Source organism: Leopardus geoffroyi, chromosome A2 (genome assembly GCF_018350155.1).
Source record: "Leopardus geoffroyi isolate Oge1 chromosome A2, O.geoffroyi_Oge1_pat1.0, whole genome shotgun sequence".
Classification (NCBI taxonomy): domain Eukaryota; kingdom Metazoa; phylum Chordata; class Mammalia; order Carnivora; family Felidae; genus Leopardus; species Leopardus geoffroyi.
In genome coordinates, this window is record NC_059331.1 from 58,455,667 (window position 1) to 58,483,290 (window position 27,624).

At 52.6% G+C, this 27,624-nt stretch overlaps 1 protein-coding gene across 1 annotated transcript; it reads right to left on the reverse strand.

Moving 5' to 3' along the window:
* Positions 1 to 493: 493 nt before the first annotated feature.
* On the reverse strand, positions 494 to 22,699 carry MCM2 (minichromosome maintenance complex component 2). The gene is made up of 16 exons (XM_045494030.1): positions 22,574 to 22,699; positions 21,436 to 21,665; positions 17,036 to 17,211; positions 16,653 to 16,913; positions 15,674 to 15,893; positions 15,198 to 15,405; positions 13,505 to 13,639; positions 12,996 to 13,187; positions 6,715 to 6,808; positions 5,230 to 5,480; positions 4,983 to 5,109; positions 4,270 to 4,382; positions 3,114 to 3,362; positions 2,186 to 2,368; positions 1,786 to 1,941; positions 494 to 1,331 (listed from the first exon to the last, which is right to left on the reverse strand). Exons 1-16 carry the CDS (start codon positions 22,577 to 22,579, stop codon positions 1,221 to 1,223), a joined length of 2,712 nt encoding a protein of 903 aa, XP_045349986.1. The 5' UTR covers positions 22,580 to 22,699; the 3' UTR covers positions 494 to 1,220.
* Between the last annotated feature and the right edge of the window lie 4,925 nt (positions 22,700 to 27,624).

Below are 27,624 nucleotides of genomic sequence, written 5' to 3' on the forward strand. Positions count from 1 at the left end.
TCTGCAGGGCTTTCGTACAAAGGACTATCTTGGCGGTTTCCAGAAAGGAAAATTTGGACAAGAGAGACACAATGGAAGGGAGACACTTCTGCTAAATCTCAGGTAAGAAACAGTAAGAATCATTGGTGTCCACGCATCCGGACGGCAGCTGATCACAGCTGGGCATTTCCAGGTAGAGGTCACGTGGCAACGCTGTCGAGATGAACAGTGCTGCTCCGTTAGGAGGCAGGGCCAAGTTACCTCCAGCTCCACGAGGTATACAACTCTGTTCTACGATTCTCATGGATTCCACAGAAGTCACAGAGGCAGCAGTAGCCAAGTGAATTCCCTAGGGAGAAGCCACACCATTTTGCTTCTTGCACATCCACAAAGATGACAGCTCTTACAGCCAGATCTGCCTCCCACCGAACACCAAAAATGGAAGGTGGGAAAGGCCTTCAAGGGAAGTGCAGGAAAGCCTGCGTTATATTAAGACAGAATTCAGACCGGCAGCTACCAGTATTTAGACTTTATTTCATTTTATTAAAAGTTAAAACTACAGAACAAAAACTGAATGTACAAGATGACGGGGAAATGCCTAAGAGGAGAAAACAGATTAACACGACAAGGATGACGGTCAGCCCCGGCTAGACCAGAGCAATCCCTGTGGCCGTTACAGAGGCCAAAGGTGCTGGCCCCAGGTTGCGCGCCCTCCTGCCCACACATCCTCTCTACTCACAGAAGCCCAGAGAAACCTGCAGGACTGGTTTCAGAAAAACACTAGGAATACCTTCAACATGCTCTGTGGCACAAGTGGCAGAAGCACCCAGGACAGGAACTCACACCAAGAGGCAACAACAGTCCTCGTGACACCCTCATACTCTCAGTCACATAAAACAGACCACAGTACTCTGGAAACGAGCGACTATGATCCACGGAACGAAGTGGAGACAAACCTCCGGGAGCCGGTGGGCCATCGAGCAGCTCAGAGAGGAACACTGGCGAAGCGTGCCCACCCACAACGGCGCGAAAAGCAGAAAGTAGAGCCCACGAAACAAACACCCCCGTCCCCAGCCCAGCCTGAGCCCAGGAGACTGGGGGTGATGCTGGATAGTTCAGCAGCGAGTGCCGGCACTCCGAGTCCCTCGGCGGTCAGCTCTGTGCCCCCTGGCAGTGTGAGGGCAGCACCGGTCTGCTTGCCTGGCTGGTGTCTCAACAGCCTCCTGCACTGGCCCCGGGCCTCAGAACTGCTGAAGGATCATCTTCCGTTTCAGGTCATGGCTGAACCTGTTCATCCTAAAGAGCTCGCTGTCATAAAAAGCAGACAGGTTGTGGATATTGATCTGACGAGCCTAAAAAGAGAAAACGTCAGAGTGAGCCGTGGGCATGAACTTCTGCTCGTCTGCAGCACAGCCTTCGGTCCTGGCGCAGTTTCTAAGGCCCGTTCCTGGCCGGGGGGAGGGTGGCAGTCAAGTGGAGCAGAGGCGACTGGGCCAGGGTCTGGAGCCAGACACAGGGCTTGGAGTCTCAGCTCTGCCGATGGCCTGTGAGCGGGGACCAGCTCCTCAGTCACTTAGCCGCACTGTGCCCATCTCATCTGTTAAGAGGCGATGGCGGCCTCATCACCTTGTTTCGCCACGGTCAAGAGCGAAAGCGCGTGGTGCTCAGCATGCCACGGACACTCAATAAATGGCTCCCATCCAAGGCCTGCCCACCTTAATGAGGAGACAAGGACTTCTTGCCCTCAAAGGTGATGGACAGCCCCTCAGGAAGCAGCCCTGCCCTTCCTCCCCTCTGTGCCCATACCTTGTCCACCAAGTCCTTCTCGGGAACTTCAATCGTGTCCTGCTGGGCCCCAAAGCGGTTGCGCTGGTATGTCACCTGCTCTGCCACCAACTGCTTCAGTATGAACAGCAGGAGCTCGTTGTTGTCTCGCCGGAACGAGAGGTAGCGCGCGAAAGTCTGCAGAGAACAGCCGAAGTCCAGTGATGCCCTTCCCTACCAGGACCCTCGAGACTACTACAGGATGACCGGCCTCCACTTCTAACACACTCCTGTCACGACCTGCCAGAGCAGCCGGGAAGGACAGCAAAGCTCTGGTCTGGGCCAGAGCCTCGGGATGCCCACCGTGGCCGTCTGTGATGAGCAGCACCCCCTCCCCCTGCAGGCCACGTTCCCACGGGCCCTCGCCACAGCTCCCACCCACCTTCCTCATGCTGCGCATGACGCTGAACTTCTGCGTGTCGATGAAGCTCTCCAGCATCACGCGGATGGCCATGCTGACGTCATCCTCTATCACGTAGTCGCGCAGGTGGATGCGCGCGTGGGCCTCTGCCATGCGGATCATGGACTCGATGTGCCGCACCGTGATGGGGATGCTGCCTGTCGCCTGCAGCGGGGAGACAGAGGCGAGGAAAATGGAGAAGTGGCACAGCTGGTGGCTCCTGTGGCAGAAGTCGACGGAGCCACTGGGTGAACTCATACCTCCACCCTTCTCGAAGCGTGCTGGGGGCCCCCATGGATGCCGGATGCTTGTGGCCCGACCCTATCCCGCCCGCACCTTCTCTCCTACCAGCTCACTCGTGTGCCCCCTCCCACCCCAAGTGCGCGATGTTTCTGGCCAGCTGTACTGGCTTCTGCCAGGTGGTAAGTACTGCACATTCCCGCGCTACGTGAGAGAATAGAGCCGTCTCTATAAAGACTAGGTTGAACGCTCACCAAAGACCTAACAAAATAAAAAAGAAACACAGCAGCTGTCGCCTTGACGAGGTAGGTGAGACCCACCAGTCTGCACGAATTCTGCATTCCAGCAGCACACAGGCCGCCTCTAAATTCCATTCCGCTACGAAAGAACTAACACTCGCTCAGATCGTGCGTTCATTTGGGGGAGATTCACAAAGTGAGCCCGGAACTTGACCAGTGGCCAACACTCCAGAGACCCGGGGCCCCATACCATGCAGACGGACGCATTCACACTCCATCTGCAATAGGATGGCTACGGTATCTACGTAGCAGTTCTTAGAGGAAAGTCACACTGGCACTTCTGAGATGAACCGCACAGCTGAGGAAGCTTCTGCCGTGCTTCCCTCTCTGCAGCCCACCCCCCGCCCCCCGCCCCGACCCTGGGCGCTCACCATGGACTCTTTCCTCAGATCGCTGTACATCTGGGCCACCTTGTCCTGGTCCATCTGGTTGAGCTTCGGGTGGACCCTCTCCTTGGCATAGATGATGTACTTCTTCAGGACCTCCTGCGGCAGGGGCTCCACACCGTACGTGTTGGGCATGGCGGGCTCCTGGGTGCCACCGCTGCCCGGCTCCTCCTCCTTGTTGTTGGGGTGGTGTCTGATATGGCTGCCAACCACAAAACGGGCCAGCATCTCATCCTAAGACGAGACAGGGGAGGCCAGGCTGCAGGATGAGTCTTGTGACCTGGCCCAAGGTAGGTCAGCTCACCAGAAGTGAAAGCCGCATGTGGCTTGGGAATGATACTCTCCCAACGGTGCCATCCTACATCTGCTGTGGCCACGCGGCAGTGGGTGCCGGGGGTGACCAGCGCACATGACAGAATTCCGCACAGAGCTTGCCTCCTAGGTGAGGGGAGAGGGAACAGACACGGTTTCCGAGATACCCGGAGAGTAACATGCCTGAGATTGAGGCCCAAGGAGATCCCTCCAGCTGAGGCCGCCAGAGCGCCACAGCCGTGTGGCAATCTAGGAAGAACACTCCAGAAAGAGAGCCGAGCATGCTGACAACACAAAGCCTGGCGTCCGCAGGGGAGGGAGAGAGGGCAGTGTGGCTGGGGTGGACGAAGCAAAGGGCACGAGGAGGAGACAGGTCCACAGGAGTCCTCGTAGGGCCAGCGGATTCTCTGCTAGTTACACTAGAAGCTGACAGCAAGTTAAGAAAAGGCATGATGCATCCACCTTATGCTTCCAGAAGATGGGCCAGCTTCCACCTTCCATCTTGGGAGCAAAAGCCAAGAGACCCACCACCAGACATGGCAGCTTCGGGTCAGAGCAAGAGAAGCTGGCACCTGGATTGCAGCAGGGATGCAGGAGAAGCACGTGGGTGCAGTTGGTGGGGCCAGCAGGGCCTAGTGACAGAGTGGGGACCATGTCGGCTGGGCCGTGGGCACAGGCCAGTGAAGGACAGAAACCAAGGCTGACTCCCTGACAAATACCACGGTCTGAATGGTGTCCCTTTCCTTGCACCTAGTACATCCTGGGCTCTGATCCTCACTCAATGTCCCTGCAGCTTGCTGCACGGGGCCCGAGACATGGGGCTGTGTACCTGGACTGGGTCCACCGTGTCCCTCACCACACACAGGATGTCAAAGCGGGAAATGATGGGCTCCGTGAGGTCCACGTTTTCTGAGAAGGTGAGCGAGGGGTCATAGCGGCCTCCTGTAACACAAAGGCACCTCTCCATCAGGGCTCATGCTCCCCCGGATCTGCTCATCTCCTGAGCAGAGTTCTTGCCAGCCCCAAGTCGCTTCAGAGACAAAACAGAAAGACGACCTTGGAAGAGGATGAACACTCAGTGCCTGCAACTGTCAGACATGCTTGACAAGACGTTGAGGTCTTTCCCTGAGCCCTTCCCTGACATGGCCTTTTCATCGAATGTGTAACCATCTCCCAGCAGGAAAAAACCTAGAATAAGTGGGCGGGGTGCCTGGGCTCTCACCTCCGTGCTGGCTGGGACCAACAATCAACTCGACTCCAGTGGAGACAATGCACTAAATTCTTATCTTCTAAGGAAAATGTCCAAAACTGGTTCTGAGAACACAGCCCAACAAAAGACCCCACGTCCTGCTTCCACGCCGCCCCCTCCCCCCAGCAAGAACCAAAGAGAGGAAGGTTTACTGATGCTCAGTTCCTTCCTTCCTTGGACCCTGGGACTGGCCGAGGGAGGCTGCAGGCTCCTACTTCCCGAGGCAGGACCTCTCCGGGTCTTGCCTCCCTGGGGCAGAGCCCAAACCCCCATGGCTGTCGTGCCTGGCGTACCTATGGGGTTGGCCGCGGCAATGATCGTGCAGCGAGCCTGCAGGGAGGTGACGATGCCGGCCTTGGAGATGGAGATGCTCTGCTGCTCCATGGCCTCGTGGATGCTGGTTCTGTCCTGGTCATTCATCTGCAAAAGTCCAACTGCATGATGCTTTGCCCCGACTGCTATCCCATGAACACTTGCTCCCCCGCTCAGGGCTAAGCCAACACCTCCCCAGTACCATCACCATGTGGCCCAGAGGCCCACCTTGTCAAATTCATCGATGAGACACACTCCTCGGTCAGCCAGAACCAGGGCTCCAGCCTCTAAGGTCCACTCCCTGCTGACAGGGTGTCGCTGGACATACGCTGTGAGGCCCACGGCTGAAGCCCCCTGGCCAGTGGTAAAGATGGCACGGCTAGACACTTTCTCGACGTATTTGAGGAACTGAGACTTGGCTGTGCCGGGATCTCCACACAAGAGCACGTTGATGTCACCTCGCACCTTGTGCTTACCCCCTGGAGGCAGGGACAGAGGTGGGGATGTAAAAGAGGAGAGGGGTGCGAGATGTAGCTGGGTTATCGCGAATTTCTCAGCCTGCTTATGCGAAGCACGTTCTTTTAGAAAGGGACCTGATACCCTAGGGCTAGCAATCCCACTTCTGAGCACTGGACCCAGAGAAATGGGTGCACAGGGACGCCTGTATAACGCTCTCAGTCAATGTTAAGTGACTGGAGGCAATGCAAATGTTCTCCACCCGGGACGCTAGGCTACGGAGGCCACAACAATCACGGGAGAAAAAACCAGCTCAGTGGGCACCAACACAAACCTGCTACTGGGCAGAAAAGGTAAGGCAAGTATTTTACACAATCACTAACACACGCTACAGGAAATTACTACGTTTGTAAACAGAGACATATACACACATGCCACGAAATTCTTCTGGTTTTTGTAGATGTATGCATGTAAGTCTATGTGAACGGCCATGCAAAGGTCTGTTAGGGCACACACCACACTAATCAGAGGAAAGACCACAAACGGGACCGGCTTAGAAACTAGGTGCTTGGGTGGCTGTCAGTTAAGTGCCTGGCTCTTGGTTTCGTGGGTCTGAGCCCTGAGTTGGGCTGGGCTGTGCACGTACAGTGCAGAGCCTACATGGGATTCTCTCTAAGATAAATAAACTTAAAAAAAGAAAGAAAGAAAGAAAGAAAGAAAGAAAGAAAGAAAGAAAGAAAGAAAGAAAGAAAGAAAGATGGTCAGCAGTGACTTTAACCTTTCTGTGACTTCTAACAATTTAAGAAGAAAATATAAAAACATATTCACGTATTATTATTTTTTAAATGTTTGTTTTTGAGAGAGAATGTGCACATGTGTGCACAGGGGAAGGGCAGAGAGAGAGGAAGACACAGAATCCGAAGCAGACTCTGTGCAAACAGCACACAGCCTAATGCAGGGCTCAAACTCATGAACCGCGAGATCATGACCTGAGCCAGTCGGATGCTTAAGTGACTGAGCCACCCAGGCGCCCCTGTGTTATTTTTATAGTTAAAACCACCCAAAGAGCCACGGCCATGGACTACGCTCCGCCTACAACGACCAAGTCATACATGGTCTGGCCATCTGTTAATATGTGCTTTCTCCCCAGGCGCCCGGCCTTTAAATGCAGAGTCCTGCCTTGTCTAATACCCACAATGCTGGCTCCTACAGACACCCGTGCAGAGGAAAGGTGGGTGGCACCCAAGCGCCACTCACCTGGGTTTTTAGGCTCCCCTCCAAACAAAGCCAGCGCCAGGCCTCTCTTGATGTCTTCGTGTCCATAGATGGAAGGAGCAATACTGGCGAAGATCTGCAAGGAAGGAAAAGAGCCAATGAGAACGGCACCTGTGCTCTGCGTCTGGGCCAAGCTGACACACAGCAGGTCCCCCACACGCTCCAGTCTCAGGGAACGGGGACACCTCCAGTCCCCAAATGCCCACACCACGGCGCCCGGGTGGCTCAGTCAGTTGAGAGTCCGACTCCTGATTTGGGCTCAGGTCATGATCCCAGGGTCGTAGGATCGAGCCCCACGTCGTGCTCCGTGCTGAGCGTGGAGCCTGCATAAGATTCTCTCTGCCCCTCCCTCTGCCCCTCTGCCCAATGTGTGCACATGCTATCTAAAAAACAAAAAATAAATAAAACATCCTAAGATTTGAAACAACATCAAATAAAGATAATACCAGAGACATCAAAGAAATGTCTTGCCAGCAGGAAGGAATTTCCACCTCCACCTGCATGCCTTTACTGTTCTCGACCTGCCTTCTGAACTGAGGAGCTCTGCACAAGCACTGCACATCCTTCCCTCCTTACAGGTCACACCAAGGCAGCCGGCAGTGCAGCCGGCCCCAGGGGGGAAGGAGGCACCAGAGCAGGAAAATCAGCGCTGAAATTCCTGAGGGAGACCCACCGGGCTGGATCCTGCCTGCTCCACAGGCCAGAATTGCTCCCTCTGGACTCCCCAGAAGGTGGAGTGAAGGTGGGAGAAATCCAATTCTCAGAGCTGGAGCTAGGGGTCAGCCGTTTATCCCAGGCACGGCTGCTTTCCCCTGCTGCCAGAGGACAGTGTGACCAGCAGGTCCTTCCGGAAAGAGGATCTGCCAGCACCACTGGCACTGTGCGAGAAATGCCTCCTGCTGTGATCTTACGTAGTAAGTTAGGAGCGGAAGTCGGTTCCACGTGTACGCTTTTGCTGGTTCTTTCCTTGGCCCTAACATTTCCCGCAAGACCTAGCCCAAGGAGAGGACATAGAGCGTTAACTGGTGAACGGTAGTCCAGGCCTGGTGCGTGTGAGAGGCTGCCATCTCTAAATACCATTTCCCACTGAGAGAAAATTATACATCCCACAGGGCTATTTGGAGAAACGGCAGTGTCTTACAAGAGAAAGAAGAAAGCCATCACAGACAACCGGGGTCACGACGACACCACTCAGGAGCCAATACAACAGGCTTCATACTGACCACTAGAGGGACATGCTGGGCATCACCTGGAGCCTCAACGACACAGATATTCGTTAATTTGTAATGACATTCAGTGGTCACCCCGGGAGGGGACCATTGCTTATTTTGAAAACTGGTAAACAAAGGGAAAGAATCAAGCACCCTCCTGCTTTTCCTGCTGGACCTCTACCCAGGGACAGTCCAAAAATTAACAGAGAGAAGCTTCTCTACATAGAAGCATTCCAGAAAATGAATGAAGAAGGATTTGGAATTAGAAGACCATCATTTTGCAACCCCTGATGAATGCATGGGTTTAAGGATCGTCAGTGGCTAATGTCACAGAGAGGCAAGGCACGTGTCCCCGGTGGGAACACAGGCCCCTGATGCAGTCTTACCGCGCCACCCCCCGCCCCCACACCAAAAGAAGAAAAAACCCATCAACCTGGAGACTGGGTAAGCCTGCGCAGCTCAGTGACAATTCACAGAAAGCGGGTGGCCCAGGAACATGTTCAACAAGGGCACAATGGGCACCACCAGACTGTGGAAAATTTAGCAGGCAGACGACCCAAATTTTTCCACAAACAAATTGCAAGAGGGCACCTGGGTGGCTTAGTTGGTTAAGCGTCTGACTTTGGCTCAGGTCATGGTCTCGTGGTTCTTGAGTTTGAGTCCCACATCAGGCTCTCTGCTCTCATCACAGAGCCTGCTTCGTATCCCCTGTTCCTCTCGCTCTCTGTCCCTCCCCAACTCATTCTCTCCCTCTCTCAAATAAGTAAGTAAAACCTTAAAAAAACTTGCAAGAAAAGAGGAGATGGAGAGGGGACCTAAAAAGATTGAGACTTAAGAGATTAATCCGTCGCAATGTGGGGGCCTTCCCTGGGGATCAAGTCCAGGAAACTTGTAAAAAAAAAGAAAAAAGTAGGATAATCAGGGAAATGTGGAGACCAACCAAATACTTGGTATTACAGAACTGCGAATTAGTTTTTAAAGTGTGGCTGCAGAGTAGGGGTTAGGTTCAGCAGAGAGGGCCTGTCAGAGATCCTTGGTTGCAGATGCTGCGTCAGAAAGTGGCCTCACAGTAATGAGTGGGCCCGAGGGGACACAAGGCTGGCACGACTGCAGCCACCGGTGGAGCCGGGGGAAGGACATGTGGGGCTCACTGTGCCGCTCCACGCCTACATCCAGAAGTTTGTGTGGTAAAGTGTTAATAGTCGGGTCAGGACTTGTGCTTGGGCGTGCACAGAACTCACCGTAAGCCAGCATGCACACAGGCGTCCTCCCCCAGCTGCAGTAACTGACGGAGAGGGAGCAGAGAGCTGTCCCTGGAGCGCGGGCTCAGACCACACTGCCCAATGGGGATCCTGCCTCTGCCATTAGCAGCTGTGCGGCGTGGAGGCTTATTTAATCCGTGCCTCAGTTTACTCACCAATAAGATGGGTACACGTGACACCTCCACTATAGGACTATTGTTGCTACCTGGAAACTACCAAGAGAGCGTCAAGTAGGTGCTTCCTGCTCAGTGTGCACGATTCTGCCACGACACCCTCACTTGTGCCGGGAGTGTCAGGAGACACGATCTGCCATGGATGTCTCCTCCTCCTGTGCGTCCTGTGGCTGTGCCAAGGCCACTTGTCCCTGACCTCTCTTTACCCAGACCATTTCTCAGGGCTGTTCCCGTATGAAGTGCCCCTGCGTGGATGAGGTAATGTCTCCCTCCAGCACCAAGAGCAGCAGGCCCCCTTCCTGCCTGCTATGCACCAGTTTCCCAGGCTCAGCTCCCCTCCTGCAAAGCACCCACTGCATCCAGATGGGCCTCCTGTAGACTAGAGGGCAAGGAAGCAACCATGCTAAAGCCCACGCTGTCCTGTCGCTGACCTAGCTGGTCTGAGCGAATAACCGGCAACCTTAATGGCTGGTAAGAAGGGTGAGACTAATCCCAGACCTGCCGAGGAAGGACACGCTTCCCGTGAAGTATTCCATTTAAACCTAATGATCCTGGGGCCTCCATGTCACAAAGGAGGAAACAAACCGAGGCTGGGCAGACAACTGTCTGTTCCTAAATGAGACAGGCAGGACCTGACCCCAGATTCCTCTGAATCTGAAGCTCATGCTATTAACTCTCAATATGCACTGTTCCCGCTCCCCACACAGAATACCCCGCCAGAAAGAGACAAGCCCCCAACTGCACCGCGACTGTGAACACGAGACAATGCTTATCTTCCTACGGTTCTTTATGCTTTTGGGACACCCATCCACGTTTTGTATAAGTAGTCTAACTTCTGTACGGATGTGCAGTAACAGCTCCCTGCTGAGCACACAACAGTGGAACATTTGTGTGTGCACATCTATGTAATCTTTGTAACAATTCTGCCTGCGGATCCTACTACCCAGATGCAAGCAGCCCATCTGATCACACCAAGGGTTGGGCTGAAATCCAAACTAAAGAGGCTGGCTGCACACCGATGCTCCCATTAGTTCTTTGCAATCTAAGTGTTAGGCGTGAACTGCATCCCTTGATATGTCAGTAGAAATATCTATCACGGACGAGGGCCCACAAAATCAAATGCCCTGGGTTTTTGCACACTCGAGTTATTCAGGCTGCAGAGAACAGAAAGGCGGGTGGCTGGGGCAGACAGCAGGGAGCACGCCCTGTCTGCAAGGCAGCTGCCGCTTGGCTCCCGTCTGTTACTGCTGGAGAGCAACACAGACCTAGCACTGATGGATGCTTGGATGGCTTCTGGATCTTTAGGTGAAAACTCTCAGACTCCTAAGGATGATAACTCATTCAAAAATAAATGCAAACTAAAAAGAAAAGGAAACACAGAACCACATACCAACTGAACAAAACCTGCTGGCAGGCAGCATGTGGCCCACAGGCTACCAATTTGCAAACCTCTGGCTTCGATAGTTCAAAGGAGCTCCACCATTTTTGGATCCTGCCTGTCATCCATTCTTTCAGTTTGTTCCCCAAAACTTGAGTGCAGTTTCTGTCTTTGAACTAGTTATTGGTGAAAACATCCACCCTGACACTGGACTAAAGGTGGGGCCAGTACAGATCAACCCTCCCTGGTATCATCTGGTCTTCCTTTACCCATGGGGGCTCAGAAAGGGGTCCCACAGAGATGTCATCCTCTCTATAAGAATCCCCTTCAGGGGCGCCTGGGTGGCTCAGTCAGTTAAGCATCCAACTTCGGCTCAGGTCATGATCTTACGCATCAGGCTCTGTGCTGACAGCTCAGAGGCTGGAGCCTGCTTCAGATTCTGTGTCTCCCTCTCCCTCTGCCCCTCCCCTGCTCATGCTCTGTCTCTCAATAATACATAAACGTTAAAAAAAAAAAAATTAAAAGAAAAAAAAAAAGAATCCCCTCTAGATCCTTCTAAAGGACCTCTCTTTAGGAGTGCCTGGGTAGCTCAGTCAGTTGAGCGTCCGACTCTTCATTTCAGTTCAGGTCATGACCCCGGGTCATGGGACCAAGCCCCAAGCCCCACGTTGATCTCTGCACTGGGTGTGGAGCCTGCCTCAGTGTCTGTGTGTCTCTTTCTCACCCTCCAACCGTGCTATAAAAATACAAACAAACAAACAAACAAACAAATAAATAAATAAAGGACCTCTCTTTAGAAGTCACCCTCTCCAATGCTGAGAGAGTCACCGTGTAAGCGTGCAGGTGTAACTGAAACTGAGCAGTCAGTACACTGACAGCCCACACGTGTGCACCTGAAGAAGTTAGCTACACAGACAAGGAGGCAGACGAAACAGCAGCTACCAAGGCCCAGAAGTGCGGCACAGCTTTCTATGCTAGGACAACTACGAGCAGTTCTGGAAGTCTGGGGCACAGGGCACGCGTGGGGACTGCCTCGTCCGAAGCCTTGGGTAAGTCAACTACATCCTGTCTCCCACGCTCTCCTCTGCTGCCGTCCTCGTCTCCTTGACAAAGCGGGAGAGCAGCAAGAACTGAAGCAGAGAGAAAGAGGGGTGCTGGCAAAGTGTCCTAGAAGCACGGGGCTCCCATGGCAGGTCAGGCGCACATGAACACGGCTGATGTGTGCCAGGCCACCCAGCGGGGAGGGCTGGGTCTCTGTTCCTGGAGAAACTGTCTCAGATACTCACGAAGAGTCTGAAAACATGTCCACTGCATTAGCACTCATTTTCCTCTGGGAAGCGTGGGAACCAAAGAATCATGGGTTGTAACCATCTTCCCATGGTACCGATTTTGTGAGAAGATCCTGTTCCATTGTTTTCTTTCTTGTTATTGGGGATCCTGATTAACTATGAGCCCCATGAGGGCCAGGACTGTGCCGGACTTCCCACCAAGATCCTAGACTGTGGCCATAAAAGGCATCCAAGGACTGAGTGTGCTGACAGAATGAGGTTCTTGTCGTCCAAGCCTGGGAAAGCACCCACCTCCTGGTGGTACCCCAAATCCTAGTGGCCCAGGTGGAGGTGACAGAGGTGTGTCACATGTGGCCCTACCCTCAAGGGAAGGATCCCATTTGTTAAACAAGCCAAATGGAAGCTGCACTGAACCAAGGGTCTGGCTCTGCAGAAGAGCAGAGGCAAAAAGAAGGCTACGCTGTTCTGCGTTAAACGCTGAACAGGAAGAGAAAATGAAAAAAAGATGGAGGACAGCCGTGAGCTTGAGGAGAACACTTCCCGACCTGGGAGCCAAGCGATACCTGAGCAGGTGAAACATACATCCCAGCTCCCCAACCTTCAGTGACAACATCCACGATTAAAACAAAGAAACCCCGAAACCACGCTGGGGTTGAGTCCTTCCTAGAGAAACCACTGTGAGGAGGAGTCTGGTAGCAGGGCGCACTCCCCCCCCATGCGGCACCTGTTTCAGCTTTGAGCCCAAGCTCCACTCCATCCACTGACTCCTCACCACAGCCCCATCCCACGCGAATAGCGGTACAGTCCCCCCCATCAAGGCAAGTTTTCCGAACTGACGCCAGGAAGGGAGCCCAGACTCCAGGACCCGGGGTATCAAGACCGTGGTTCTGGGGCAGTGGGCCCCCAGCCTCCTCTGGGAGCATGGCAATCCCGCCTGGCCTTCCACCTGCCTTCTCCCCGATCTGCTGGTCCTTGGAGAGGCTGGTGATCATCTTCACATCTTCGTCTGTCAGTTCCCCCACGGCGACCTTGTTGTCCTTCTTGGCCACGTGGTTGGCTAAGATGACAGTGGCAAACACGGGGAAGCCGTTGGCCGTGTTGAGGGAGCCATCGTAGTTGTTGTGGTAGATGCCAGTCAGCTCCTGGGAGAAGGGAGCCAAGCCAGAGGGCCAGCCCTGGGTCAGACCCAGGGGCGCGTCCTCCTTCGCAAATCATCCCCAAGTCTTCCACGCCAGGCACCGAGACAAGTAACCCAGACGGCCAAAGCAAAACTAACTCCTACGTTCCAACCCGCCAGCCTTTACAAGGACCGAGGGGTCTTCCTCTCAGCGATGGAAGAACCAGCCTCAGCCGACGCCCCTGCTGCCGGCAACCCTCTCCAACCCTCTCCACACCACAGATGCTCACGCTGATTTCCCTAGCAACTCGGCTCCCTCCGCGCCTGCTCCGGGCCACTTACTATCTCATCTCCTGGCTTGCAGCTGTCCACCAGATCGGCGAGGAGGATCGCGTCCTTGGAGCGGGGCAGCCGGCCGGCCGCCACTTTGCCGGGACTCTCCTGAATTCGAATGCGCTGGTAGTTCTGATACACGGTCTGGGTGGGGCAAACACAAGGTCACAGGAGCCTGTCTCTGCATGGCCAACCTTGCACCCCTCCAAACACTGACTTATTATGCCACCCGACCTTGGCCATGGCCCCATGAGGAGGGAAAACAGACATGGGTCTTCTTTCTACCAACTCACTAGAAAACGGAGAGTGAAAGACAGCAGGGAATGAGCCTGCTGTGACCAACATATGAGTGGGCGGTCCCCACCCCTGCCACCACCCCTGTGGATGCCTCCCTACTGCGAGACAGTCAAGCACCTGCTAAACGCTATGTAACCCAGCCCTTGTGCACATGGATGCTGGAACCAGGCTGCCCCGGTTCAAATCCTAGCTCCATGGCTTAGGCTGTGTGATCTTTGGCAAGTGATGTCCCCTCTCTATGCGTTTTCTGCAGAATGGGGATGCTAATGCTCTGAGTGCAACCTCATGGTTAAATCACGCCATATGTCAAAAACACATCAATGCCAACCAAGACAGTGAGCTCCACTAAGCGTTGGCTCTACTGCCAAGCGTCACGGGCTAACGTCGTGCTGTGCAATGTAACATCCGTTATTTCACTGTCTAGCAAACAGGCCACAAAATATAGCCATCGGAAGCACACAGTCTGGATCAAAATCCGGAGTTCAAATCCTTTGAACATCTTCCTAGCTGGGTGACCTAGGGGTCAGTAATACCACCTGCCTCAAAGGGTGTGAAATCACACATCACCCACCACTCGGTACCTTGCAAGTACTCCAGAAGCTTCAACTATAATTACTACTTGTTTAGAAGCAGAGCCTGAAACTCTGCTCCTGTGTACGAGACTTCTCAAGAAGCTTCTGTGAAGGTGGACTCTTAAGGAGGATAAGCTAAGGAGCATCTGGGTGGCTCAGTCGGTTGAGCGTCTGACTTCGGCTCAGGTCGTGATCTCACGATTCATGACTGTGATCTCACTGCTGTCAGTACACAGCCCACTTTGGATCCTCTGCCCCCCTCCCCCGGCCCCTTCCCTGCTCACACTCTCGCTCTCAAAAATAAATAAACGTTAAAAAAAAAAAAAAAAAAAGACGAGCTAAGCAGGCAATCTGGGCGTCCCCTAAAAGTACTGTGATGACCCCCACTCTACAGATGAAGTCATTCAAGTACAAAGGCAAACATCTCAGAGACTTTCAGCAGGACCTCCTGAATACGGCACAGCAGTGTCTGAGGCAGTCACCATCTAGAGGCCCCCGATGGGAGGCTGTCATAGAGGTAGGTACCAGGGTCGTCAAGGGGAAGCCCCATGTGGATGAGGGATGGGAAAGCAGGTCCCTTGCTAAGGGTGCAGCCAGGTGAGAGTGAGCCCAATTTTCCAGAGCTTCTCATTTTTTTAAAGAAAGCCATCAACTCTGATGTTTTAAATAAAATTATCTGCTTAAAATATTGGCTTAAATTCTCAAAAAACACCTGGGCCAAACTAAACAGACTAGCCAGATAGATCTGGTTCACCTCAGGGTGTGGCCATACACACTTCCATCCTGCACAGACAGGAAGAGCAGCCAACAGTGGGCACAGGACGGTCTCTCACCTCTTCCATGTTGACTTCAAAGGGGCCAGCTGACTGGCACTCGGGGCAGGAGCCCGGCTTCACCTCCTGGTTCTGAGACTGACAGAAGGGCCCCAGCACAAAGTTACACTTGTTGCAGTTGTACTTGACCATGCTGAGCTGGGGCAGGACACCGGTGCAGCTGGTCACCACCCCGCTGGTGCGGATCAGCTGGTTGAGGTGCAGCTGCCTGCAGAGATGAGAGCGAGAATATCAGAGTCCTGGAGGCCAGATGTGTGACCCATGCCCTGCAGAGGTCAGGGCTGTAAGTAGGTGGATCCAGAAAACCCAGGGTCATCCCATCGCGCCCCAGTGCCAGAGCACAGGGGGTGAGGACTCTCTCCTCGGCTGAAGCCAGCCTGCCCACACCTCCGTGGCCCTGCTGGAGCTCCCCCGAACGAAGCCACAGCGGGGTGCTAAGGACCTGGACCCTGAGGCTTGCCCTGCCCTCGGCTCACCTGAGCGAGCGCAGCTCCTCTACCAGAGGCAGGTGGGAGATGCGCACATGGATGTGGCTGGCGATGCGGTCGTACTTGGGGTACATGGCCAGCACAACCTCCAGGGCAGCCTCATCAAAGATCTGCAGCAGCTCTGCGGGTGCCTCAGGCAGGAAGTAGGCCAGGACGTGCTCCCGGGCCGCCAGGTCCTCGTAGTTCACCACCAGGCTCTCGCGGTTCTCTGGAGGCAGGAAAAAGAGATTAAGCACAGAGCTCAGCCGCGGACACAGCAGGCACTTTCCGTCTCACTGCGTGGGGAAGAAGGCCTGCCCACCCAAATCCTTGGCTTGGGGCTGGCAACCCCAGCCCTGACTTCTAAGCCTGCCCTGCTTTAGCTACGTGACTCAGGCAAGTGACACATCCTGAGCCTCAGCTTCCCAAACTGTAAAATGCAGATGTCACACAGCGTAGTGCAGAATTACATCAAGTGAAATGCACAGGGTGATGTTTACAGGAGCGTTGCAAACTCAAAATGCCTAAGAGGGCCACGAAGGAAACCTGTGAGTAAACTGTGTCAAATACAAAACAAAAGGGGGTGGAGTGGACAGCAGGGAACCAAGATCTGTGTGCCTCCTTTTAAATGTAATTCTGGCCACACGGAAACATGCTACTTTCTGACTGAACTAGTAATCCAGACTTTTACATGAAACCGGCCGCCTATTAAGCACTCGAAAAACATTTCTGTGGTCCAGCTGGTGTCCCTGGACAGCCAGTGAGCATCTTAGTGCAGACATGCATTTTGTATTCGCCTAAAAGACAGACATCTCCAGCTTTAGGTGGTAGCTCCCGTCTAGCTACAGGCAAGTTACCCAGTATTCCCCACACTTCCCACCCCTATTAAATGTGCCGTTAAAGGCCCATGCAAATGGCCTGCTGCAAGAGAACTCTGAAAAGCGGACTGAGTGAGCGGAGGGGACGTGGGGATGCTCGGAAGCCACACCTTTGCACATGTCGCTGATGCGCTCCTTGAAGACGTTGTGGCCATGGCCGTCCACATGGGTGCGCAGGAAGTTCTTAAAGCGGTGGTGGATCTCCAGGCGTGGGCCTGCCATGCTCACCCACTCACGCACAGAGTGGCCCTTGAGGTCCTCCAGGTTCTCAATGCTCTCAATCATGTCCTCGTCCTCCTCGCCCTCCTCCGTGGCCCGCTCCACCTGGCGGCGCTTCCGGGAGGGGCGCTCCTCGTCTTCCTCGTCGCTGTCTGGAGGCCAAAGGGATACCCTCAAGTGAGGCCTTCCCCAGAACTGCTTTTCCCAGCTCCCCTAGGCTCCAGAAGCTAGGACCAGCCTTGCACCCTTGGAGGTTGCAGACCTTCGAACCTACCGTACAGGAGCCCACGGCGCATGCGGCCCAGGCCCCGGCCAGCCTCTCGGTCACGCTGCCTCATGGCCCGCTCCGCTGCCTCCCTCTGACTGGCCGTCAGCTCCTCTACGTCCTCATCGTCCAGAGCCAGTCCCTCGGCCTCGTAGGCATCCAGCTCCGGGATGGCACGATAGTCCCTGAGAGAGCCCCGGAATGGACCCTGTTAGTTATCAAGACCAAAACAAACCCCCCCACACCTCCAGAAGTGGGCTTGCTCCAGAAGGCTCAGGAGCCCCAGGCTGGGCAGGCCAGAAGAAATCTTGGTCTGTGTATACAACGGAGTATATTTCAGTCTTCAAAAGGAAAAACAGTCTGACACGCTAAACATGGGTGAATCTTTTTTATGTTTTTTTATGTTTATTTATTTTTGAGAGAGAGACAGAGACAGAGCACAAGTGGGGAAGGGGCAGAGAGAGAGAGGGAAACACAGAATCTGAAGTGGGCTCCAGGCTCCGAGCTGTCAGCACAGTCTCCCACAGACTGTGAGTCATGATCTGAGCTGAAGTCAGACACTTAACAAACTGAGCCACCCAGGCGCCCCTAAACATGGGTGAATCTTGAGGACAAATATGCTCAGGGAAATAAGCCAATCCCCAAAGGGCAAATTCTGCAGGATTCAGTTTGGAAGGATGAAAAAGTTCTGGAGATGGGTGGCAGAGATGGTGACACAACAGTGTGAGTATACTTGATGCCACTGGATTGAACACTTAAAGAGGGTGAATTTTGTGTTACGTGTATTTAACCACAATAAAAAAAGGGGACAGATCTCCAGACAGCTTTGAGCATCCTGAAAGAAACAGGAACTGAAGGAACCCCAAAACCTTCAGGCAGCCAACCCCAGCCCCCCAACAAGGCAGCAATTTTCCCCACACCTTCCTCCTCCCAGACAATGCCGCCCCAAGCCCCTGGAAGTTCTGGGAGGGTCATCTATTGACATCTGCCAAACCAGCTTCTCTGAAACGTCCACACACTGGCTCAACGGTCTCAGCTACCCTTAAGATCTTCAAGGACTCATTTTCCAGTCACCTACCAGATATTTGAAGGGGGAATGTTGCCTGAACAAAGAACCCATGAGAGTGAAGCACGGCTTTCCTCCCTACAATTCTGGGAGGTAGACACCATTATTCCATTTGAAAGATGAGGAAATTGGATTACAGGGGTAATGGGGCTCTTGCCAAAAGTCGCTCAGCAGAGTTGGGTGTCAAAATACATCCAACCACAAACTGCAGGCTCATTCTCAGATACCATACTACACTCCCCCCCCCCCTCTGCCCCACCCCAGACAATCTTCTGGAATTCTCCCTTTTTTCAAAGTGGTGATTGGAGGAACTGCACGCCCCTTTCTTTTTCTTTGCAGTAAACTCAGAATAAGTAATTCCACACTGCTGATGCCAGAAACAGATCCCAGAGCCAGGTACATATCTGGGCTGATCCATTTCCAAATGCTTAAATGCTTTCTTTCAGTTAAGTGGTATTTGTCTAGTTCTTTGAGAATTTTAACTCACATGAGATGTCCTCTGTCCTCCGTGAAATTCTAATCGGTCCATATTAAAACTAAGGAACTGAACATAATCAAAATTAAAAGCTTTTGTGCCTCAAAAGACACCATTAAGAAATGGTTAGGAGGGGCGCCTGGGTGGCGCAGTCGGTTAAGTGTCCGACTTCAGCCAGGTCACGATCTCGCGGTCCATGAGTTCGAGCCCCGCGTCAGGCTCTGGGCTGATGGCTCAGAGCCTGGAGCCTGTTTCTGATTCTGTGTCTCCCTCTCTCTCTGCCCCTCCCCCATTCATGCTCTGTCTCTCTCTCTGTCCCAAAAATAAATAAACGTTGAAAAAAAAAAAAATTAAAAAAAGAAAGAAATGGTTAAGAAAAAAAAGCCAGATTGAGAAGACAATATTTGCAAACTGCGTATCTGATAAAGGACCTGTATCCAGAATAAATTTTAAAAACTTACAACTCTGGCACAAAAAACAGACACTCAGATCAATGGAACCAAATAGAGAACCCAGAAATGGACCCACAAACGTATGGCCACCTAATCTTTGACAAAGCAGGAAGGAATATCCAATGGAATAAAGATAGTCTCTTCAGCAAGTGGTGCTGGGAAAACTGGACAGCGACATGCAGAAAAATGAACCTGGACCACTTTCTTACACAATACACAAAAATAAACTCAAAATGGATGAAAGACCTAAATGTGAGACAGGAAGCCATCAAAATCCTAGAAGAGAATGCAGGCAAAAACCTCTTTGATCTTGGCCGCAGCAACTTCTTACTCAACATGTCTCTGGAGGCAAGGGAAACAAAAGCAAAAACGAACTACTGGGACCTCATCAAAATAAAAACCTTCTGCACAGAGAAGAAAACAATCAGCAAAACTAAAAGGCAACCGACAGAATGGGAGAAGATATTTGCAAACGACATATCAGATAAAGGGTTAGTATCCAAAAATCTATAAAGAACTTATCAAACTCAACACCCAAAAAACAAATAATCCAATGAAGAAATGGGCAAAAGACAGGAACAGACACTTCTCCAAAGAAGACATCCAGATGGCCGACACATGAAAAAATGCTCAACATCACTCATGATCAGGGAAATACAAATCAAAACCACAAAGAGATAACACCTCACACCTGTCAGAAAGGCTAACATTAACAACTCAGGCAACAACAGATGCTGGCAAGGATGCGGAGAAAGGGGAACACTCTCGCACCGTCGGTGGGAATGCAAACTGGTGTAGCCATTCTGGAGAAGAGTATGGAGGTTTCTTAAGTTAAAAATAGCACTGGGGCGCCTGGGTGGCGCAGTCGGTTAAGCGTCCGACTTCAGCCAGGTCACGATCTCGCGGTCCGTGAGTTCGAGCCCCGCGTCGGGCTCTGGGCTGATGGCTCAGAGCCTGGAGCCTGTTTCCGATTCTGTGTCTCCCTCTCTCTCTGCCCCTCCCCCATTCATGCTCTGTCTCTCTCTGTCCCAAAAATAAACATTAAAAAAAAAAAAAATTAAAAAAAAAAAAAAAGAATGAAATCTTGCCATTTGCTACAATGTGGATGGAGCTAAAGTAAATTATGCTAAGCAAAATTAGTCAGAGAAAGGTAAGTACCATGATTTCATTCATATGTAGAATTTAAGAAACAGAACAGATGAACATATGGCAAGGGGATTTTAAAAAAGGAGAGGGAAACAAACCATAAGAGACTCTTAATGACCAAGAACAAACTGAGGGTTGACGGAGGGACGTGGGTGAGAGAGAGGCTAGATGGGTGATGGGTATTAAGGAGGGAGGGCACTTGTTAGGATGAATACTAGGTATTGTATATAAGTAACAAATCACTGAATTCTACTCCTGAAATTGATATTGCACTGTATGTTAACCAGTATTTAAAAAAAAAAAAAGATTAACCACAGAGTTCCCGTATGAGCTAGCAATTCTGTCCCTAGATATATGCCAAAGAGAATGGAAAACATATGTTCACATAAAAAATTCAGAACATCTGTCCAAAGACTCCCAATTCCTTCCACAGTGTGACACGCATGGCACAAAAGTCTCATCATCTAGGGTAATGATGCTTAAAGCAAAGATCTGAAAGGTCCAGAGAGCCCTCGCAAGTCCCCCGGGTGGCTCACAAAGGGCACTTTCCATGGATTATAGGATGGCCTGTACAGTGCTCTCAAACACACCACATTTGGAACCCCTGGGTCAGAGTAAAAGAAGGTCCCAAAGGGGGCACCTGGGTGGCTCAGTCGGTTGAGCGTCCGACTTCGGCTCAGGTCATGATCTCGCAGATGGTGAGTTCGAGCCCCACGTCGGGCTCTGTGCTGACAGCTCGGAGCCCGGAGCCTGACTGGGATTCTGTGTCTCCCTTTCTCTCTGCCCCTCCCATGCTCATCCTCTCTGTTTCTCAATAATAAGAAAACGTTAAAAAAAATATTTAAATAAAAAAAAAAATCTTTATTCATCAGGCACCCCCGCACAGTTTCAGTTGCAGAAAAGAAGTGGCAAAAAACAAGTTGCAGAAAAATACTCAGCTGCCTCCTCTTCCTGTTGTTCCAAGTCACCCTTGGCATCCTTGACGTGGTCCACCACATTAGAGACCCCGTGCATCCCCTGGGATGCACATCTCATGGAGGCGAGGCTCGCCCAGGCCTCAGAGCCTAGACGAAGATACAGCAAGTTACACGGACCTATGCTGTGGCTCCATGAACCTGTCTCCCCCTAGACCCTGCCATCAAGGTGCACTCACAGACAAGGATACTCTGATTCATCTGCTACCCCTGCACCCAAAGCAAGGTCACTGGACACACCCCACGAGCTCTCCGCAAAAACCATCTGCTGAGTGCCTGGCCTTGAATGAAAATACCTCTCCATGCCATCTCCGATAAGCTCCTCTCCATCTTCTTCCTCTTCATCCAGGGGTCCTTCTGTACCTAGAAGTCCCTCAGACTCATCCTCAAAAGGGGGAAGATCACGACCAGGGCTGGAGGTCAGGGCATCGGTGCGACGGGAGCTTCGCCCAGGGCTGGAAGTGAGAGGATCGTTTCGCAGCCGCCGGGCTGGGCTGGATGCCACAGTGTAGGACTCAGATGATTCCTGCAATGGAGGACCGAGAAGTCGTGAGGGCTGACTTAGCTTCCCATAAGGCAGCCCTCTCTACCTGTGACCCTGTGACCCTGTGCCCCCAACACTCCAAACCCTGTCAGGCTCAAAACTTTGCCCTCAGATGTTCCCTCTGCCTGGAATGCTCTCCAGTGAGCTGAGCCAATGGCTTCTGAGCACACAGGAAGCAGCTCAAGTATCACTTACTCAAACACTGCAGCCACTCACTCCCATTTCCCTTCTCCAGGACCAGTCACTAAACACACCTCATTTGTTTATGTACCTGTTTCTCTACTCCCTCTGCCTTCTGTAAGCCCGCCTTCCCACCCATGAAAGCACCCACAATATGCAAGACACTGCGATAGGAAACACAATACAAGAGTGACTGAAACCTCAGAGATCTGGAACGTACAGACTGGTGGAGAGAAGACAATAAATAAGACAAACGGACAAAAAATACCACAATACGTGCACGAAGATGGCGGGACCGTGTCTGTCTTGTGTACACCCAGCGCCAGGCATAGAGAGGGTGCCCCACAAGCATGTGCGCGGTGGGTGAATGATAGTTGCCGGGTGGGCCACTTAGCTCGGGTTAAGGAATTCCGAGCTCCCAGCTTGGCGCCGGGCCCGCTGGGTTTGCAAACCCCGCAAGAGACGAGTACAAGGGAGAAATCAGCTCCCGACCCGAGCCCAGGGACCCAACCTCATCCGGAGGCCCCTTCCCGGCGGGACCGAGCGCGGCGAAAAGAGCCTGAGAACCACAAGCGCGCAGCCCCTCGCCCCAGTTCCCGGAGCGCGCCCGCACCGCCCGCGCCCCTGGCCCCAGGCAGACGTGCCGGGTCGCGGGGACCACCCGCCGCCCCCCAGGCCCGCTCCCCTCCGCACGGCAGACGCGCGCTCACCGCCATGGTAGCGCCTCGCTCCCTGCCGCCACTCCGGCAACAACCGGTTTTCGCGCGAAAAGCGGCTCACGTGACCCGCCCGAGCCCGGGAAGCGTCCGAAAGAACACAGCGTCGTGACGTAGGCCTTATCTGTGTGCGCGAGGGGCGGGCCAGAGGAGGAGGCCCCGCCCCCGCCTCCGAGGCCCCTCCCCTACCCGGCTTTCCCGCAGCCGTTCTCAGCGCTTCGACCAGCAGAGGTGTGCGAGCTGGAGCTGCGGGTGGGGGCAATGAAGACCAGCGCCACCTGCTGCCTGCGTGACCTTGGCCACCCTGTGGACATTTTACAGATGGGGCAACCGAGGCTCAGAGAGCCCTGTTTCCCGAGGTCTTATGAACAGAAAGTCTGTTTCAGCTACTCCAAAAGCCCTCAGGCCGAATTCTTCAAGCACCAAAACAGCTACAGGATTGTAGGAGGCCACATTTGGTGTTCTAGTAAGTTATTTTGACTGAGGGAAGCAAAGATACCGAGATGTTCCAGATACAAAGAACGACAACTGTAAATATATAAGAGAGCACGGCGCAGCGGGGATCTCTAGGCATTTCTGTAGTTTCGGTTAAACAGCTTGCGATGCCCAGGAAAGGAGAATCCCTCAGGCTGCTCCTGGGTGGTGGTGGTGGATTGAACCAAACTGGAGACCGTTGCTGCTGTCCTCTCTCCAGTTACAGGCAGCTAGCTCAAGCTAGGGCAGGTCCCTTGGTGAGCGCGGCAGTGAGGAAGCATCTCTGGATGGATCGCAGCGTAGGTGCAGGAGGGATGATGAGGACTGGAAATATGCCAGAGATACTTAGAAGAGAGAATCTATAGGCATTGGGTATTGAGGACAGGCAAAAGGGAGGCATCCCGGATGACACCAGGATTCTGGCTTAGGAGACTAGGTGGATGATGGCACCACCTCTGAGATGGGGAGCTCAGAGGGAAGACAAATTTGGGGGCAAAGAGGATGTTTGTTTCTGGCTATGTTGAACATGGACCCTGAGTGGAGATTTCCAGGAGGTCATCCAATGCTTGGGTCTGGACATGGAGAGGGAGTTTGGGCCTCAGCTGTAGATTGTCTTGAGAGTGGTTGGACAATCCAGAGAGTGAGTGCAGTGAGAAGACCCAGGCCTGGGAACTGGGAAACACTGACAGTTAGGAGGCACCAACAAAAGACTCTGGGCAGGAAATGGGATGCTGGGAGCTGCTGGGGAAAAGCCAGAGAAGAGATGGTGGATGGGACTGTATTAGTTATCTATCGCCTTATAGCAAATTGTCCTGGAATCCAGCAGCTTAAAGCAATGACCGTGTCTAGGGGTCTGGGATCTGGCTGTGGCTTAGCAGGGTGTCTCTGCCCCAAGATCTCTCACAGTGCTGCTGTCAAGGTGCTGGCGGGGGCCTCAGTCTCGTCGGAAAGGCTCAGCTTGGGAAGGATCCACCTCCAAGCTGCCTCATGTTGCAGGAATCAGTTCCTCCCAGACTGTTGGATGAGGACTCGATTTCACACTGGCTGTTGGAGGGGGTCCTCTTACTTCCCTGCCATGTGGGCCTCCCCACAGGACATCTCACAACATGGCAGCTGGCTTTGCTCACAGCAAGTGAACTAGAGGGTATGAGAGGCCATATGAGACATCTGATAAGGAGCCAGCTCATTTCCAATCAAGCTTAGCCTTTTTCCTTTGTCAGCTGGTCACGAGGGACCTCTTGAATAGGTCATAGGTGTGAATGAGGGAGAGGCGCTGGTGTGACGGGGGTGGATGATATGGAGCTACAACATATCGCTTATAATCTGCTGGGCCCACGTGAATTTACCACTTAGCAAGCCCGATAGAACCCAGTTCATTAGGGGCAGCTCTGGCCTTATGGTCCCTGATGTCCCCTCGTTCTCTCCACCAGGGTCCAGTAGCCTAGAGGAATTGCTTTTGGAATGTATATATAATTTTCTGCTGTAGGTGGCCTGGCGTTGCTCTAGAACCCTAGGGGTGTACATGATGGATTTCCCACTAGGGCTTGCCATAAACCTCACACAGCATCTTTACTCACCATCTGTGCCTCTAATATTATAGGGTCTGTGAGCCCTGTGGTCCATGGGACAGCTCTTTCCTTTTATGTCATCCAGACATGTATGGGTCAGTGCAGAATTCTCAGGTGTAGAATATACTGCCTCCAGATCCCAAAGAGTGAGTTTTTGCATTGTGTTTCCTTCCCTGCAATGGGGTATTCAAGATGCAGTCGTTTGTCCTTTACTTTGGAAGGGATGTTCTGGTATGCCCCACACCACTAAACTCCACTGATGTGGCAAGCCCCCACATCTTCCCAGGGTTTATATTCCACCCGATTCGGAAGCACATATGTTTCATCGAGGTCTTCGTTTACTTGTTACTTCTCGTTCAGCCAGCCAGATTAGTAGGATGTCATTGCAATGTTCTGTCAAGTGTCCAGATGGCCAGGGCCCTTCGGACTGCCTGACAAAGGTGGGAGAGTGACCACTGGCCTGGGGCAAGACCATAAATGTGAATGGCTGTCCTTCCCTGTGAATGTCAATGGTTCCTGATATGAGTGGTCAAATAGAAGGCCAGCCTCTGGGTCCCTGAGGCCGTGCTGATCCACGCTAGCAAGGACACCAGCACGCAAGGACACCAGCACGGAAGCTGTAATTGGGGCTACTACTTGGTTGAGTTTGTAGCAATCCACCAGCATTTTCTGTATTTTTTAAAGATCAGACTGATGAATTAAATAGGGATACGATGGGGTCCATCCCCAACTCCAGATGCTTTAGGTCTCCATAGGTAGCACTAATCTCTGCATTTCCCCTGCCATGTGATATTGTTTTTTTGTTTTTGTTTTTGTTTTTTTTTTAATTTTTTTTTCAGCGTTTATTTATTTTTGGGACAGAGAGAGACAGAGCATGAACGGGGGAGGGGCAGAGAGAGAGGGAGACACAGAATCGGAAACAGGCTCCAGGCTCTGAGCCATCAGCCCAGAGCCTGACGCGGGGCTCGAACTCATGGACCGCGAGATCGTGACCTGGCTGAAGTCGGACGCTTAACCGACTGCGCCACCCAGGCGCCCCTTTGTTTTTTTTTTTACTTATTATCTTGGCTAAGCTAGGTGGGTAGGAGGCAAGTTTCAGGGGCTTTCACTTGACCTTCACCTCTGAGAAAACTCTCCTCACACAGACCAAGGAACCAACATGGGCATTCTGCCGACTACTGAGTACGTATATCCCAGAGATCTTTTCAGCCTTCCTGGCTGCTCCTTTGGCCTCGACAGTTATATGACAATTGTACAGACTTTTCTTCTGACAGCGGAGCAGTCATGTTGTTTCTGTTGTTTTGAGATTTCCATTGCTTTCAGGGATCCCCGTTCTGTAGCAGCCATGGCCTAGAGAGGATGGCCACCCCTGAGCCCAGTGTAGGACAAGGAACAGAACTTGGGAGTCTGATCTTTGTTTGTTAAACTACCACTTCTTGAACTTCGCTAATGCTCCACTCTGTCCTGTATGTAGGGGATACCACAGTGAATAAGATCCTGATTCTGCCCTGAAGAGGAGGGCACGAAATAGATACCCTCGGAAATCCTGCAGAAACCTACACGCAAGGTCCCAAACCCAGGGTATAGAATGCAGAATTGTGCGTTGCAATATGATAATAGCAAACTGCCTGCCCCGGAAGTCTGTACTGTCTTAAAAAAACACACACACATAAAGATAAAGATGGAGGGTAGTCTTTTAGCCTGGTCACAGATACTCCATTTCTTCTTCCTGGAACATGGTAGGAGGGAAGTTTTCCTGCCCCCTGGAGGTGAGGAGTGGCCTAGGACTTGTTTTAGCTAATTAAATGTGAGCAGTGATGAAGTTCTTTTCTTAGCTTCCTGGCAACTCTAGGAATGGACTGTGACTCCCGTAGCCCATTCAGGAAGGCAGGCATCAGCTTGGGCACAGCCCCTCCTGGCCAATACAGAAACTGTGCACACTGACCACAGTCCAAGCTGGGAAAGTCCCAGACAAACCGAATCCCAAATGGTCACGAGGTGGTGACTTCCCAACCTTCTCCTGTTTTAGAAGAACGGGGTCCATCTCATTCCAGCCCAACTGTGAAGTGACCGTCTTATCACTGGGTGTGTGTCCTGAGGTTACCATGATGAGTGGGTGTCTACAACTTGCACCAGGCACCGAGTCAGCCTCAGGATATTGCAAAGAAAGTGACAAACATGGTTTTGTCCTCATGACATTGACATTCTAGTGGAGGGTGGCTGATGAACTAGGAAGCAAGTAAATGAATATAATCATGTTCGAGAGATGGTGCTTGGAGGGAAATAAAGGGGCATTATGTGAGAGACTGCACAGCTACTTTAGCTAGGGTGTCAAGGAGGTCATGTGACAAGGAGCCAGCCAGACAGGACAGATGCAGAGAGTGGGAGGCAGGGACAAGTTTGGTATATTTAAGGAAGAGAAACAGAAAGCACCGTGGCTTGAACACGCTGAATGAGGAGGGGTTAGGTGGGAAACGGTGACTCAGACGCAGGAGGGGCCAAACCACGCAGGGCCAGCAGAGGAGAGGCAGGAGTGAACACGGCAAAGATGGGGCAATCAGGGAAGGCTTCCCAGAGGAGATTGCCTGAAGACCTGTTGAAGTCAGAGATGAGAGGAGGGTCAGTTCAAACCCCGGGCTTCTTGACTTCCTAGTTGTATGGCTCTGGACAAGTTATTTAACGTCTCTAAGCCGCAGGTTCCTCCTCTGAATAGGCGGCTAATAATAACCGCCCTGCAAGGTTGTTGTGAAAATTAGTGCCTGAAACCCGATTGGTGCTCAATAATGCCAGAGCGCTTTGATGGTGGACGTAGGGGCAGCGTAGCATGCTGTGGAAACGCGTCGTTCCGGGAGGGGGGGGGGGGGGGCTGTCCCTACCCTTCCTTCTCCAGCCGGGTGACCAAAGGTCACCAGGCAAGACTGCCGCTGAGGGGCGCCCGAGGCTGCAGCACGCGAGGGGGAGGTCCACGGAGGCTCCTCCCTGGACGGTCCGGCCGCGTCCGGG

Coding starts and splice junctions, on each gene's coding strand:
- MCM2 (XM_045494030.1), bottom strand. Junction 5,481..6,714: donor AGGGGAGCCTAAAAACCCAG/GTGAGTGGCGCT, acceptor CCCTGCCTCCAG/GGGGTAAGCACAAGGTGCGA. Junction 5,110..5,229: donor TCATCGATGAATTTGACAAG/GTGGGCCTCTGG, acceptor GGACTTTTGCAG/ATGAATGACCAGGACAGAAC.